The sequence below is a fragment of the Pelobates fuscus genome, chromosome 1, assembly GCF_036172605.1.
Source record: "Pelobates fuscus isolate aPelFus1 chromosome 1, aPelFus1.pri, whole genome shotgun sequence".
NCBI lineage: Eukaryota > Metazoa > Chordata > Amphibia > Anura > Pelobatidae > Pelobates > Pelobates fuscus.
In genome coordinates, this window is record NC_086317.1 from 130,557,227 (window position 1) to 130,573,539 (window position 16,313).

Below are 16,313 nucleotides of genomic sequence, written 5' to 3' on the forward strand. Positions count from 1 at the left end.
AATATCAAGATCAGTTCAAGTGTTACCTTTACAATACGACACAGTTTGTGCCCTTGTTCTCTTATGTTGAAATAAAGGTAACATTGGAACTTCTCCTGCGAGGAAGCTTTGTAACAGTGTTACTGCTAAAGGGTCTGGTCTATCGTGCTTTAATCATTGAAGATGTCTCGCAAGCCTGTTTCAAAAGGCATTTACTTCACTATGGTGCAATACTTTCAGTATTTAATACATTTTATAATTATTCTCCAAACAACGTTTTATTGGCCAATATCACATTCTCTGAAGCCCATTTCTTTTAATCTGTAGTCATGATTTAGGTCTCATGTGATGCAATACCCAGAAAGTTTTAATAGTGGTAATACAAGCAAAATCGACTACAGCTTGCCTATATTGCCAACGGGCAAAAAACACTGCAAACATCTTCAGCTACTTGAGAATAGGTTGGTAAACCTTTGGTAAAATTAGACACATACATACCCTCTTCTAGAAGCTCTATCATTCCTTGGTATTCAGTCTGTGTTGGATCTACACTTCGCAAGGGTCTGATAACTTTACCCCAATACAATGTTGGATCCACTTCATCATTTGATCCGTTAACTAGATAGCAAAAAACAACAGTTGGGAGATTGTGCACGGTTTACCAGGAGAAGCAAAACATATGGATGCAATACATTCTCTCCCCCCTCCCCCAAAACAACCAAAAAAAAAAAAACACCCTCAAAAGAATGGCAATTGGTTAAGACTATTCCAAACTGAAATTAAAAGTAAAGTCTAGCTATAGCTTATATTTAATATGCACTTGATCCCCCCTTACTTTACCAAGACTCAAACAAATGTAGAAATCTACCCTGCTGTATTTACGGCTACGCTGAACAATTTCAAATTTTCTCCATGCCAACCATAGCATAGCTTTCTATTTTGTGTTTCCTATAGTTATTGCTTCTCTTTTTCCCTTACAAACTTAAACTTTATGATGTTTATATATAATGGGCTCAGTCTTGCTACTTTCAGCAGTTCGATTGAGCAAAGTATGTGGGGTTTAGCAACCATATCCACAGTGGCACTTTTTCCTCATGTGAGGCGTGTACCCAATCAGAAACCTAACAATGTAACAGTTCTATTTTCCTAGCTGTTTTTCCTACCTTTTTACTAATGAACACCAAGTTACTCTACTTCTGCAACCCAGTGTCTGCAGAAGACTTACAGTAAAACTATCACTATACACTTGCAAAAGATGCAAGTCTAAAATATGAATTCTGTGGTATAAACACTGCCAGATTCTGGAGAGAAATGGAAAACTAGTAAGACAATAGTTACCTTGATGGACCTTTGTGACCCTCTCAGCGCTGACCTTGTTTCCTTTTCCTTTTGACAAACAATATTCCACCATATCTCCCAAGTCAAGCTTATCCACATCTCCAGAATACTCGCTTTAGAAAAAAAGACAAATCAGCATCCTTTTAAGCTACTGCATAACAAATTATATTTCCAGTTTTCTATTCCCAGGCAGTGTTTGGCAAGATGGTCTCATCAAACCCAGAAGCAACTAAGTCAACGAAGATGATCCCTTTATATAGCATCACTAAACTCCTACAATATACAACACTACGGCCACAGCAGGAGCTGTACAGGTATGAATATAGAAAAGCAGCAGTAACAGGAATACTCTAAACATCAAGAGAAATCATTTGCTTGCAGTCGCACTACGCAGTTTTGTCATTTAACAGTTAAATTACACCTCCCCTGACAGAGAGACAGACTTCAAAAAAGTTTAACTTTCAATCAGATCTTTAAAGTTCTATTAAAGCTGCAGATAAGTACTTCTAGTCATACATACAAAGCTATTGTAGGCTCTAAAAGCCTAATAGAGAGCAGCAGAAATAAAATATATCTAAATTAACCATGCTGTGCAAAGAGAAAATGCAACGTTTACAGTGCTGCCTAGGGACACTTCCAGTCACTCAGGTGGCCACTAGATGTGCTTCCTGGGTCAGTGCCGCATAACCTGCATCACTGACGTTCAGACTCTGAACTTAGCGTCCCCATAGAGATGGGTTGATTTCATAAATCTAAGAAGAGATGTTGATTGGCCAGTGGGTCGTTTGGCTCTGCCCCAACTGGCTATACATGAGAAACCAATGGATTGGCAGAGATTATCGATTCGGATGTCCACCTAGGAGGCAGATCAGGGGCGGAGCGCTGAAATAAAAGGTGAGTAAACAATTTAAGTGGGACACGGTGGGCCAGAGGGCTAAAATGTGCTTTTAACACTGCAGATTCACTAATACAAGTTTGTATTTCTGACCCTATAGTGTTCCTTTAAGTTACACAAATGGTAAATCTAGAGTGGTCAAATAAAATGAGATTAGTTTCTATGACTCTTAGTCTTTTACATAACTTCTTCAGTGTCAAGAGACTAAAGAAACGGATGATCAGAAAGATTTTAAGAGTTGCGAGGGTTGAGGTAACCTAGCCCAGCTATCACTAGCATCAAAACAGACACAAGGCTGTAAGAGTGCTCATTATCTTAGTGGAAAAAAATAGGGTGTGGCTTTGAGGTCAACCAAGGACCCCACGCACCATAATCAACACAATCCGTAGTTTTTCAATTGCTTAGAATAGCTCATAATCAAGGGTTTACAAACAAACTCTAAAAACTTGTCTTGTTTATAACCTTGTGTATCAAGACCGTTGCCTGCTATAATATTGCTTTAAACATACTGTATATACTGTACAGTAAATGTCTGCAATTACCTGTAGTGAAAAAAAATTTCTTTGTCGTGATTTGCAGTTTCAATGAATCCAAAATTATCTTTTAGTGTGGCAACATAACCAATGAATCTTTTGCCGTTAGAATTGCGTCCCATCACCTTCATGGACACTGCACTCTGCTGGCCAGTCCTTTTCGCTTCACAAATGCTGAACTCAACCTGAAAAAAAATTCATTTAAAGGCAAATGCACAGAGACTTTACCCAGTATTAAAGCCCATCAACATTTACTCCACATGCAGTATGCAGCCAATTCTTTTAAAGCTATGTTTGCTCTTCCCACATCTCGTTCAAGTCATTGGTAAGCCAAAATTGTATACAAGAACTAAAAAGGCAGCATATAGGGAGAAAACTCGGGAATAGGCAGTGTTCTTTGACCTCTTCAGGACGGAGTCAATAGTGCATGTTCTGCTCAAAACAAAACGTAAACAAAAACTGGAATTTGCGCTACATGCCTGTTCAACCGTAATTCACCGCTGTCACATTAAGTGCGCCTACACTTATATATAATTTTGTTCAGGAGAAACAGGGCTTTAATTTATCATTAACTATTCATATATGGAACATAATTTATTATGAATAAAATAAAAGGGAGAAAAGATTTTTTTTTTTTTTTTAAATTGTATTTCCGTCTGACAGTTTAGCCGTGAATGTCTTAATACGGTTAGGTTTTACTGCAAAAAATGCACATATTTGTAATCAGCGATGTCTCACGAGTACAACAGTACCCCCCCATTAACAGGTTTTATGGTGTTTTGGAAAGTTACAGGGTCAAGTATAGAACGTTCCATTTTCAAATAGAAATTTGCCAGATTGGTAATGTTACCTTTGAGACGGTGTGGTAGCCCAGCAATGAGAATTACCCCCATAATGGCATACCATTTGAAAAAGTAGACAACCAAAGGTATTGAAAGTGGGGTGTTTAGGCAACCGAGAGAGACAGTCGCATGGAGCATGAGCTCCGACTCAACTAGGCCCAAACTGAGCAAAACCCAGCAATTGGCAACGCCTAAACGGTACTACCATAGCCTACTGAAGCGCCAGGTACCGGACCATCACAATGGGGCGGAAATCAAAGAAGGCCAAGCAAGAGAACCCGAGACCGGGCCCTAACATAGCCGAGCTGCTCCGCCAAACACCGGGGACGTCCAGGCCCAAAATGGCCGCCTATCCGGAAACTTACTCCGAATTCTCCGATGACTTTTCCACGGGAGAGGACGAAGCAGACCCCCCGGCGGAGCCGACACCAAAACCGGTTCCTCAAAAGGCGGATGCCTCGCCGGTAACGACGGCGGTGTTGAAAGCACTGCTCGCTGATCTCCAACGCGCCCTCCAATCAGATGTAGCGTCCCTACGGGCCGACATCCAAGGACTAACCGGGAGAATGGGAGCACTAGAAACGGAATCTAATAACCAAGCCACGCAACTAGCAGAGCTGCAAACGGAGGTACAGGGTCTCAAAAACCAGAATGAGAGACATGAGCACCGGTTCGCGGCACTCGAAGATGCAAAGCGGGCAAATAACTTAAAAATCCGAGGCATCCCGGAGAATACCCCAACAGACGAATTACCGCACATGCTAAGGCGCTTGCTGACAGCCCTACTCTCGCCACGACAGGCTAAAACACCACAACTGGATGGCTTCTTCAGAGCCCCAAAGCCAGCTACAGCACCTACCGAAACACCCAGAGACCTAATCATAAAATTTCAGCGCCACAAGGATAAAATGGCGGTCGTGGCGGCAACTAGGGGAAGCTCACCCTATCAGTTTGAAGCGATGGATCTAACATTTTATGCGGACTTAACTGGCAGCACACTCGCCTGGAGACGGTCCCTCAGACCATTCACCATGCTGCTGAGGCTGAAAAATATACCCTACAAGTGGCTGATGACCCGAGCCCTATGGATCCAGAAAGGTGACACCAGACACACAGTAAGCACCCTCACAGAAGCAATGGCGCTATTACCTGCCCTGGGGCTGCCGACGGACTCACTACGCCACGCTGAAACCCAAAGTACTACCACCTCGACACACACATGGAACCCTGACCGGGTGACCCCCTTCGTCCCACGAGGTCCAACTCGGGAACAACATGACCCAGCAACAACCTGAACTCACAGGCGAGAACCATCACTCTAAGGACTTTACACTAAAGCATGATTTTTTTTCTTTGTTCTTGCTCTCTCTATAATTTCTCTGATTGCCATGTTTACTAATGTTTAACTATTTACAAGTTGCCAAAACGACTGATCACACTCTCGACACACCTGACTAGACGGCCGAAGGGCCATGAATCACTAACCGCCCCCTCGCCTGGCAGAACTTACACAGGGAACCCGCAACCAGACCCAACAGAGGCAGGCAAACACACCAAGCAAGGCACTGAGCGGCATATCATCCCGCTACAGGGAATATGCCATTTAAATGCACCACTCACTATAAATTTCCCGGGTTATACCACGCACGCCAAACAGATCGGACACAGACACTCACATATATGCCTACAAGCAGCACACACCGCTTATCTCCCGCAAACCGCACTTAGCAAAGGGTCCGACGGAGACAACAAGCTCACACAGGATACCGGGAATGCAATCCCAAGCAATAGAGACCGCTATATATATATAAAACGACCAAAAACCAAAATGTGTATGATATAACAAGCCACGCAATGTTACCATTGTATGATATAACAAGCCACGCAACTGTTTATTGTTTACTGTTCCCAGTCGCACAGCTGTTGTGGCACTGTGACTTTATATGTTACTCTACGCACAACCAAAATAAAGAATTTAAAAAAAAAAAAGAAAGTGGGGTGTTTAGTCTTTCTAGTAGCCACAAACACTGGCCAAAGTTAGCGTTCATATTGTTTTTTGTGTGAAAAAAAGCAAAAAACGAATATTTGGCCAGTGTTTGTGACTAAGTGGCTACTAAGAAAGACTGGACATACCCCACTTGCAATACCTTGGGTTGTCTACTTTTGCAAATGGTATGCCATCATGGGGGTAATTCTCATTCCTGGGCTACCATACGTCTCAAAGGCAACATAACCAATCGGGCAAATTTCAATGTCACAAAAATGAAATGCAAGCCTTATATGTGACTCTCTAACTTTCCAAAACACCATAAAACCTGTACATGGGGGGTACTGTTATTCTCGGGAGATTTCACTAAACACAAATATTAGTGTTTTAAAACAGTACAACATATCACAACAATAATAGCCCATAAAAGTGCTGTTCGTTTGTAAAAAAAAAAAAAAAAAAAAAAACTTCACTTTTACTTAACCCCTTAAGGACCGGACTGTTTTTGCGATGTTGTACATTTGCGACCAGGCATCTTTTTACACTTTTGTGGTGTTTGTGTTTAGCTGTAATTTTCCTCTCTCTCATTTACTGTTCCCATACAAAATTATATATTGTTTTTTTCAGGACAAAAGGGGCTTTCTTTACATACCATTATTTATATAATCTCATGTAATTTAATTTTAAAAAAATGAAAAAATATGATGAAAAATTGGAAAAAAAAACACGTTTTTTGAATTTTATGTGAAAAATCTTTTACTCATCTACAAAAGCGAATGAAAAAACTGCTAAATAGATTCAAAATGTTGTCCTGAGTTCAAAAATACCCAGTGTTTATTTTTTTGCATGTTATAGGGCTATAAGTACAAGTAGGATGTTGCGGTTTCAAAACATACATTTTTAAAATGTATCAATAGTGACATTGTAACACTATTATCTGTCATAAATTGCTAAATAACACCCCACATGTACATATTTTTTTAAAAGTAGACAGCCCAGGGTATTCAATATGGGGTATGTCCAGACTTTTTTAGTAGCCACTTAGTCGCAAACACTGGCCAAAGTTAGCGTTCATATTTGTTTGTGTGTGAAAAAAGTAAAAAACTAAATTGAACGCTAATTTTGGCCAGTGTTTGTGACTAAGTGGTTACTAAAAAAGACAGGACATACCCCATTTGCAATACCTTGGGTTGTCTTCTTTTGCAAATGGTATGCCATCATGGGGGTAATTCTCATTCCTGGGCTACCATACGCTCTCAAAGGCAACGTAACCAACCTGGCCATTTTCAATGTAAAAATATTTGACCCATATATTTGACCCTGTAACTTTCAAAAACGCTATAAAACCTGTACATGGGGGGTCCTGTTCTACTCAGGAGACTTTGCTGAACACAAATATTAGTGTTTAAAAACTGGAAAATGTATCACAACAATTATATCATCAGTAAAAGTGCTGTTTGTGTGTGAAAAATGCAAAACAAAGTCACTTTCACTGACAATATCATCGCTGTGATAGGTTTTACTGTTTTGAATCACTAATATTTGGGTTCAGCGAAGTCTCCCGAGTAAAACAGTACCTCCCATGTACAGGTTTTAGGGTGTCGTAGAACGTTACAGGGTAAAATACAGTGATAGCAAATTAAATTCTCTGTACTTTCGGCCTGGGTTGGCAGGCAGGTCCCTTAAATTGCAATCAATAAACAACTTCATTATGTAAAAATATTAAATAAATACGCACGTAGAATTTAAATATATATGCATTTTTATATATTTGAAGTCTACGTGTATATTTATATAATTATTTATGTAATTTTGTATATGGACAGATGAATAGTTCGTATTCTTTTTATTTATTTATATATACATAGATATATATACAATTTCATTCTAAGTGTATTTTGATATAAATATAGATTAATATCAAAATACAGTTAGAATAAAATTTCGTATAGATATAATTTTTATTATTATTTTTAATTTTTTAAATTTAATTTAAATTATTTATTATTCGTATTTTATAATAATATATATACTATATATAGTTATTATATATATTATATAGATATACGTGTGTAAATTAATTTTAAGTGTATTTTTATATTAAAATATGTACATATTAATATAAAAATACACTTAGCATGACATTATATATATGATATATAGACATATTATATAGGTATAATATATGTCTATATATCATATATACACATATATAATATTTTTTTTTTATTAACTATAACTTTAATTTTTTTTTTGATTTTACACTGATTTTACAGTTGCAGGGAGACTGCCTGTCAGCACAGACAGTCCCCCTGCAGGCAGAGACTAGGACACCTATTGTGACCATGTGGTCGCCCTGTTGGGCGATCACATGGCCACATGGGTCCTAAACCGCCATGGGGAGACTGTCTGGGCTGCAGGCAGTCTCCCCACACCGGGAGCACCGCCGATCGCCGCCGGAACGACGGCGATCGGGTAAGTACATTGGACGGTTAGGACAGTTCAGGACCGTCACCGGTCGGCAACGCAAAAATGCCGATGACGGTCCTGAACCGTCCTCCGTCCTTAAGGGGTTAAAATATCATCGTTGTAATACAATTTACCAGTTTGAAACACTAATATTTGAGTTCAGTGAAGTCTCCCGAGTAAAACAGTACCCCCTATGTACAGGTTTTATGGTGTCTTGGAGAGTTACAGGGTCAAATATAGTGCTTGCGAATTAAATTCTCTGCACTTGATCCCTGTGTTGTCAGGCATGTCAAATTTTAATTAATCAAATCACATAATTTTGTTAAAAGTTTAAATATACATGTAGAATTTTAATATATATGCATTTATAGGTATTTAAATTCTACGTGTATACTAATGTAATCTTTTATGTAATTATATGTATTTATCTATATATTTGAGTTTTTATATATAGATATATATAGAATGTCATTCTAAGTATTTTGTTACCTATATAAACAAAATACAGTTAGAATGAAATTACATATGAATATATAATTTATATTAAATTCTTTACTGTCAGGCAGCCCTCCAGAAGAGGATCGCGGCGGAGGTGAGTACACAGGACCTCCAGGGGATGCAAGCCGTTACGGCGTTCTATGCCGCAGCAACGGCTTTAAAGCCCTTTTAATGCAGGATGGCATAGAACGCCGTAATGGCGTTAAACACCTGTAAAAATGAGTGGAGGGGGGGGGGGGGTCATTACATCCTAAACTAAACTTATTAAAGATGTCACTCAGACACATTCACAGAATTAGTGTAACTATAGTATCTGCCTGTTTGTACTGTAATTTTACAATGAGGGGTGGGGGGGGGGAGAGAAGGGGAATAAATCTTACCTTATCGCCAGGTTGAGGAGCTGATCCTTCCAGATCTTTCAGATGATATGGCACGGTCAGCCTAATACCACAATCTTCATAGGAGATTATTCCTTCTTCGCCTTCCTATTACAGAAAATTAACACTGTTTTAGTATGAACACACACACAAAGATTGACCAGTGTCTTAAGACATTAACCACATTATTAGCCAGTCACCTTTCTGTCCACTACCACAATCTTATCTGGGACCAGGCCAGCTGTTGTCTATTAAAATAGAGATGTGGATAAGAGACTTCGTCTAAACAGCCGGTGGTTTGCTAAAAGGTATAGTATAGGACGCATGGTACTAAGATGCTTAACAAATGTGGTGGTTACAATTAGTTAATAAAGTGGAACTTTCACTTATCTGGTGGAGACAGGTCCTTGTTAGTTATATCATCCAAGCAAACACTGAATTTGCTGCCCTATGTTGTCTTGGGCACAAGTCAATTGCATTCCTTCAGTAGTGCCGAGTTCATGCATAGACTATTAATACAGTATTCCCAGGAATTAACCAATTTAGCATGTTGTGCTCAAAAAGATTAAGACTTAAATATTGGTTGTGCCATTTAATGGTTTAATTATTTAACCGTGCAAAAAACCTCACATAAATCGTACTGCTTTAATGATCAAATGGTGTCAAACAACCTTTGATCATATTCTGTATTTTACGTCTTTATCTAATCATTGTATCAAAGTTTTATATGAGCCACATGAAATACATAAATGTTGCCATTCCAGCTATTGTACTGCATTACCCAAATAAGATGCAAGGAGGCTTTCTAGGAGAGCATCGTTAAGCAGGATTTTTATATTCCACAGACTGAACTTCATCTGCTATAATGCACACACACACAAAACCTTTTACCTGCAACATTCAGTCACTAACTTGGAACATATTTCAAAGAAATTGAGTTTAGAGACAAACTCTCAATGCCTACATGTTTATATTTTATCTAAGTGGCTTCTGCTTTTATACTCTGGGCCAGGGGTTTCCAACCCAGTACTCAATGCACACCAGCTATGCATATTTTGTCTGCAAACCTATAGGAACTGATCTGGGAAATGCTCAAATCCTTGGCTGTCGGAAAAGAATGGACCTATAGCACATTTTATGCAATATTCTTCTGGCTTCACAATAAAGTATAATTTTGATCTGTTTATCTAGAGCTCCTAAATTTAGATTTTGTATTCCATAAATTCAATTTTCCCTGGGACTTATTAGAATATAGACTTGGGGCAAAGGTCCATGCCACTAAGATGATTAATAAACCAGTTATGAAACAAGTTGCAACACATAAAAACGAATGAGCAGCAAATCAGGAAAAGGATGTCAGGAGCATGCTGGTAAATCTCGTTCCAAACACAAGGTTTTGTTTTTTGTTTGTTTAAATTGGATATGATGAAATATTCACTTCCCACTATTTTTTTTTCTTCATTTCACACCATTAAATTAAAACAAAGGTCCTTTTAGATTCCTCTAGGACAGAGCGTTTATAACCCTAATAACTGTCTTAAGCAAGATGCAACCTACATATTCGATAAGAGATGACAGAGGCAGAATGAAGGAGGACGAGAAAAGTATGGACCAAACAAAAACACAGCGAACACACTTTAGTTTATTAAAAGCCACAAAGACAATGGCTCTCAACTCACATCATGCTTAAACAGCTTACCTTCTCCTTTTTCTGGAGAATGGCCAGAACGTAAAGTACATGTAGGTTAAATTAAGAAAACCATAAATTACTAAAAAATAAAATAAAAAAAATTGAAAGTCTAAAAGTTATTCAACACTGCAACGGAAACTAAAAATCATGTTAAGCAGTACTGACAAGCGTTTGTTTTGGAGTCTACATTTTTATACACTGTGTCCTCAGCAGCTTTCAACTCGGCCAACACAAGGTTGGGATCTTAAATGATACACTCAAGACACTTTTGGACAAAGATCTTGCTATAATTGAAAAGGCACTGCCAGAGCAAGGGTGGGATTAGACAAAGGAAAATCTTGTGAAAATACCCTGGAGTAACAAAAGTATGTCTGAGCTCTATGACAAAAAAACCCTTGAAAAGTGTGTTACCTTATCCTTTCCTTTGTTGGGGCTGTTTGACTTCGCACTGGCTGGGATTGCTTCTTTTTCCACAATTCCAACAAAACGGTGATCTGATTGTGTGTGAAACGAGACTGTCCCCTTTGGAAGTTTTTTAATTCTTATGGCATGATTTCTTTGAGCAGACAACATGTCCTAGAACAGAAACACAAGCTTAAGACTTAGATATGAATAGTTACATGAACACTTTAACAAAGTAAAAGTGATGGTCCACTATGGCTCATTACAATACAGCACGTATCTCCATTGTTGGTGATCTCCTGCAAAGTCCAAAATAAAGACACAAAACAGTCCACATGCAAGGGCACATCTAAATACCAGGACAAGAATTCCAATGGAGAAGTAATTGGTTTTTGGTTTATGTTTGGGGAAGAATCATTTAAAATGCTACAAGACTGGCGGCTTACGGAATGTTAACGGGCACTATTAGACTCCGTATTAAGAATGTTTACTCACAGGGACAACAGTAAACTCAACTTCATCAGAAATGTGGAGCTGGTTTCCATCCAGGACTTCACTGAAGTGAAAGAACATTCGGGCATCCCGATCAACACATTTTATAAAACCAAACCCATCCCTCATTGCTGCAATCACACCCTGTGAAAGGGAAACAGCAGTATGAGTACATCATGTAGCTCCACAGCTGCTCACAGTGCAGAACTTTACCGGCATCAGGGTCATGCAAACTATTCGAGCAAGTACTACTCAGATTAACTGCAAGTACTTACAGGGATGGTGCTGGTTTATAAGTTGGGGGTGGGGAGGGGGGGGGGGATAATTTATTAAACTTTAAAGCATCATGGTACACCTCTGTTCGGATTATACAACATTGTGTAGTAACAAGTTATTAAGTGTTTAATTCTTTTAGAAAATGTGTGGCTGAATTCATACAAAACATTTGAGGATGGCTGTTTTATGGTGCATTATTTTTGTCCTTATTACAACTTTGGTACAGAGAACAGAAGTTTCCCATTCAAAAACTAAGCCTTCAGACCTTTACTGAACCTCCAATGAAGTCAACTATAGTGATGCACAGGGCAAAGCACAGACTATCTTAATCCTTGATATCTGGTTCTAAAATTGTTACTTTGTACTAGCAGTATGAACAGTCTATTCAGACTATATTTTCCTTTAAACCAAGTGATGAGACATGAGGTTTTCTTTATCAGTAACAAGCTACATGAGATGTGCCCTGCTTTGGCTCAAAATTACCCATATTTCTTAGACTGTAATTTAAATCTATTCTAACAACGTTTTAGAAAATTGCCAAACGTTTTCATGAGGTGCTACAGCGCAGAAACGGGAAAAAAAAAAATATATATATATATATATATAGAATAAAAAAAATATATAAAGAGTCGAAAGTTAAATTTACCATATAGTACATTTTCTGCAGTTGAAAGTGAACCTGTCATGACAGTTCCACTTTAATGTAAATCTCTCCCAGATGCATTGAATGCATCATACCGTGGTTGCATGATGTACTTCAGGTCAAACATGGAGATATTCACTCACCTTACCTTCGATCCAGCACCGCCATTTCATCAGTTTCGATGGTGCAACTTCTATAATACTAATCCTTAACTTCTCCTGCATGCTTCTTTAAATCACCCTACTTCGAATGCTTTCCCAAATGGGACAAGCTTCCTCTGACTTTGCTGCCACCATCTGAATGGATTGATGTGCAGTCACATTTGTTCCTATACTCCATATCCAACACTTGCAACCACTAGGGAGTTACCATAGCGCATGAGCGGTGGTTGCTTTGTGGAGAGCAGAAGGATCATCTGTGGGAGGTCTTTTCTGCTCTCCCTTGGCACTGAATTCTGGCAGAGTCTACACTGAAGAATGACAAGTGGGAGAAAGGCCTATTTTAAATAGGTTCACACCAATCTATACAATTGCTAGCAAAATGTATAGATCAAATTGTATGTTCATTAAAACATAAATAAATAAGAAGCATACATTGTAGGCACAGTGACATGTACCCTTTAAAACTATATGAACATAATTCTAAACTCCCCCACCCCCTAATCAGAAGTATAAAGACTTTGTCAATAACTTCATATGAATGTGATGTTACTTGGATATTCATGACATGTGCAAGCACTTCACATGGATCTTTACCTAGACTGGCAAAGGTATGAATAATTAACGTCTCCAAAGAACTACTTCTCTACACACTGAACTGGTTTAGTGTATTTTCTATTAGTAAGCATATTCAGTGGTTAACTACCATATACAGGTTTATTACTGGAAAACAGAACAAACAAGAGTCACAATTCAAAAGATAAGAGAAATATGAAACCTCTTGCATTTTAAATCATTCCTGTAAAGAGTGTATATAGAGAATATAAATTAGTGCAGATATAGAAAGACAAATGGATACTAACCATCTCTCTGGACTCGTCTGTGAATTCAAACGTATCGTGGAGTACTTCAATATTAGTGGCACGTTCCAGTTTGTCCCTTCGATCAGTGGAAATGTTGAATCGCACATGATCACCTTCCAGCAGGGTCACTTTGGATTTTGTGTCTTTATCACCGAAAGGGAGTTCTTTAGGAATTACAAAATCAACTTTGATGCGGCCTGGTAGAGGATCATTCTAAAGGGAAAGGAGAAAGAGTAAAGTGCTTATATGTTTATACTGCATGAAGATAAATTACAATAATGTTTATAAGCTCTTTTTTTTAATACAGAGAGGAAACTACAGAGACTAAGGTTACTACTACCATTTGCATGTAGGTGTGTACCTCAGATATACATAGGCTATGTAACTTCAGTTGAAGGACAGCTTGAAATTAACAATTCAATACGTTTTTTGGGAGTGACACTTAACATATAAGCAAAATATAAGGAAATGAAGAATGAGCGGTTACCTGGGTCTTGTTGGGTACTTTAGGGATAACTTTGGTTACAGTTCCTTCAAAGTGTTCAATGCTGATATCTTCAAAAATAACAGTTCCTTGAGGCAGCAATCTCACATCAGTTGCCACCTCTTTGCCCTGTAGTACATAAAAATTAGAATAAACGCCCCATAAATAAATACCGTAAAAACAGATATGAGAGCAGTATAGGCAGTCGGTCAAACCTACATTTCGATCCTTTATTGTAAATTCAACATCGTCACCAGGTTGTAAGGCTTCAAGGTCACCTTTAAATTCGCTGTAGTGAAAAAATATTTCCTTGACCACGTCACCTCTTTCAATGAACCCAAAGGCTTCCTGCAAACCAAAGAGAGGTTAAAGTATATCCATACAGCATATATTGTGGGTAAGAATGCTTATATAGGTGCCTAACAAAGCAAGTTCCCATTCACTTTAGCAATCTGCTCCTATTAAGTAGCACTTAAATTTTATACATAGTTTTTCCATACACACCTTACACAGTACAAACACACTGAGCACTGATCTAGATCTATATAAGAAGGCAAAATACTAGAGCAGGGATAGGCAACCTTCGACACTCCAGATGTTATGACTACATCTCCCTAATGCTCTTACAGCTATAATGCTGGCAAAGCATCAATGGAGATTTAGTCCATAACATCTGGAGTGCCTGAGGTTGCCTACCTCTGTACTAGAGTATTGCATTACGAAGGATCTATTTTTTTATTGGACCAACACAATACTTAACAGACAAGCTTTTGAGAGTTTTCCTCTCCTCCTCAGGTCTGAAACAATACTGATAGGTCGTAGTTTAACACTTAAAGAACTGATGCTGTTATAGAACGGGAGAACGTGTGTCGTAAAAAGCAGATGTGCCCGAGAGTTAAAAAAAACAAAAAAAAAAACAGGAGAAACCATATCTTTAGCAGTTCCAGTGGATATTTAATACTCACCTTCATGGCACAGACAACTCCCTGACAGCGCATTTGCTTCCTTTTCATCAGCAGCACAATGTTGCGAGCGCTGACAGCACCAGTACTAGGAGTGAAAACAGGCACACAATCACTGTAGCGATCCTTATTTTACATCTACTAAAACCACAAATACCAACATCAACAATTCTTATTAAAGACAACACTACTGCACAGACATATGGTGGAGGTACAGTGCTCAAATACATGAATTCACAGAGCAGATGTACAGTAAAGTTCAACTAATCCAAACATTAAGCCATTTGACAAAACCCTCACACAAAGAAACACTCACTGTTTGTTGGTTTCAATAATAAAGTTTATTTTATCTCCAGTTTCCAGCTGAACATTGCCGTCTACATCTTCTGGGGTATAAGTCAGATAAAACACCTCCTATAAAAGAGGAAAACAGATATAAGTTTTTCAAGAATTACAATTAAATTATGTACAGGTACATCGCAAAATGGCAACAAATTAAGATATACCCCATTGCGTTCGTAGCATACACTTCCTGAGGGACTTTGGCCTGGAGCAGCTGGTGACTTGCTTTCCAAGTTATGAGGCACGGCGCACACAACCTGTAAGTTACAAATTTAGAAATAAACAATGAAATTGCTTATACTGACATTACACATAAAAACACCATGAAAACACAATGTATTTACTTAAGTTTTTTTTTTTTACTCTATAGGACAAGCACTACTATACAGCAATATTCCAGCTCAAAAAGGTGATAACCCTAGAACAGTCTATTAGTAGAATAAGTGTATATACTGTAAGGAATATACAAGATTCAATAAGTGTACTAAAGATATACTAGTCACCAAAACCATTCCAGCTTAATGTAGTTTTTTTGTGTTTATAGTTCGTCCTTGCAGGCTTTTCAATGTAAACACTGCCTTTCCAGAGATAAAGGCAGTGTTCACAATGGTGTCTAGTGACACACCTAGTGACAGTCACTCAGACTCCGACCACGTAAGGTGCTTCCTGGGTCAGTGCTTCAGTGTGCAGCACTAGCATTCAGTATCTCCATCCCTGACACTAGTATTCATTAAATCTCACTTGTTCTCAGACTAGAATTCCACTCCTGCTACAGACAAGACAAAAGACCATTGGTTGGTAAGAAAAGCAATGAAAATAGAAGCTGGAAACAAAGAAGATTGCTCCCTATTAAAGCCCACTGTAATCATATATATTCTCACTCCTATAAATCTGCCAGCTGATGTGTTCCAGCAGTAAAGGCAAAATGAAGATAAAAAGGTTTTAAAGAGAGCACAGAGTACATATCTTACATAAATCACTGATTTGTATGTTATATTAAAGTAAAGGGGAGGAATGGTGCACAGAACGAGACATATATACAACAGTCTAAAAAGCAACATTAATATTAATGAAAGTCACTCA

At 38.3% G+C, this 16,313-nt stretch overlaps 2 protein-coding genes across 7 annotated transcripts in view; both read right to left on the reverse strand.

The window, feature by feature from the left end:
- SIKE1 (suppressor of IKBKE 1) overlaps positions 1-16,313 on the reverse strand; it is a 223,812-nt gene that overhangs the window by 81,326 nt on the left and 126,173 nt on the right. The window lies entirely within an intron of this gene.
- CSDE1 (cold shock domain containing E1) overlaps positions 1-16,313 on the reverse strand; it is a 50,636-nt gene that overhangs the window by 3,940 nt on the left and 30,383 nt on the right. For 3 of the 6 annotated variants that reach the window (XM_063450392.1, XM_063450367.1, XM_063450351.1), the window contains 14 exons: positions 15,395-15,487; positions 15,205-15,302; positions 14,892-14,976; positions 14,146-14,274; positions 13,930-14,055; positions 13,443-13,655; positions 11,506-11,646; positions 11,020-11,184; positions 10,618-10,629; positions 9,119-9,166; positions 8,922-9,026; positions 2,755-2,930; positions 1,318-1,430; positions 478-597 (listed from right to left, as the gene is read on the reverse strand). In XM_063450392.1, coding sequence (XP_063306462.1) covers positions 478-597; positions 1,318-1,430; positions 2,755-2,930; positions 8,922-9,026; positions 9,119-9,166; positions 10,618-10,629; positions 11,020-11,184; positions 11,506-11,646; positions 13,443-13,655; positions 13,930-14,055; positions 14,146-14,274; positions 14,892-14,976; positions 15,205-15,302; positions 15,395-15,487 — 1,624 coding nt within the window. The remainder of the gene's footprint in view (positions 1-477; positions 598-1,317; positions 1,431-2,754; positions 2,931-8,921; positions 9,027-9,118; positions 9,167-10,617; positions 10,630-11,019; positions 11,185-11,505; positions 11,647-13,442; positions 13,656-13,929; positions 14,056-14,145; positions 14,275-14,891; positions 14,977-15,204; positions 15,303-15,394; positions 15,488-16,313) is intronic. The other 3 variants (XM_063450375.1, XM_063450359.1, XM_063450383.1) reach the window with 3 other exon arrangements.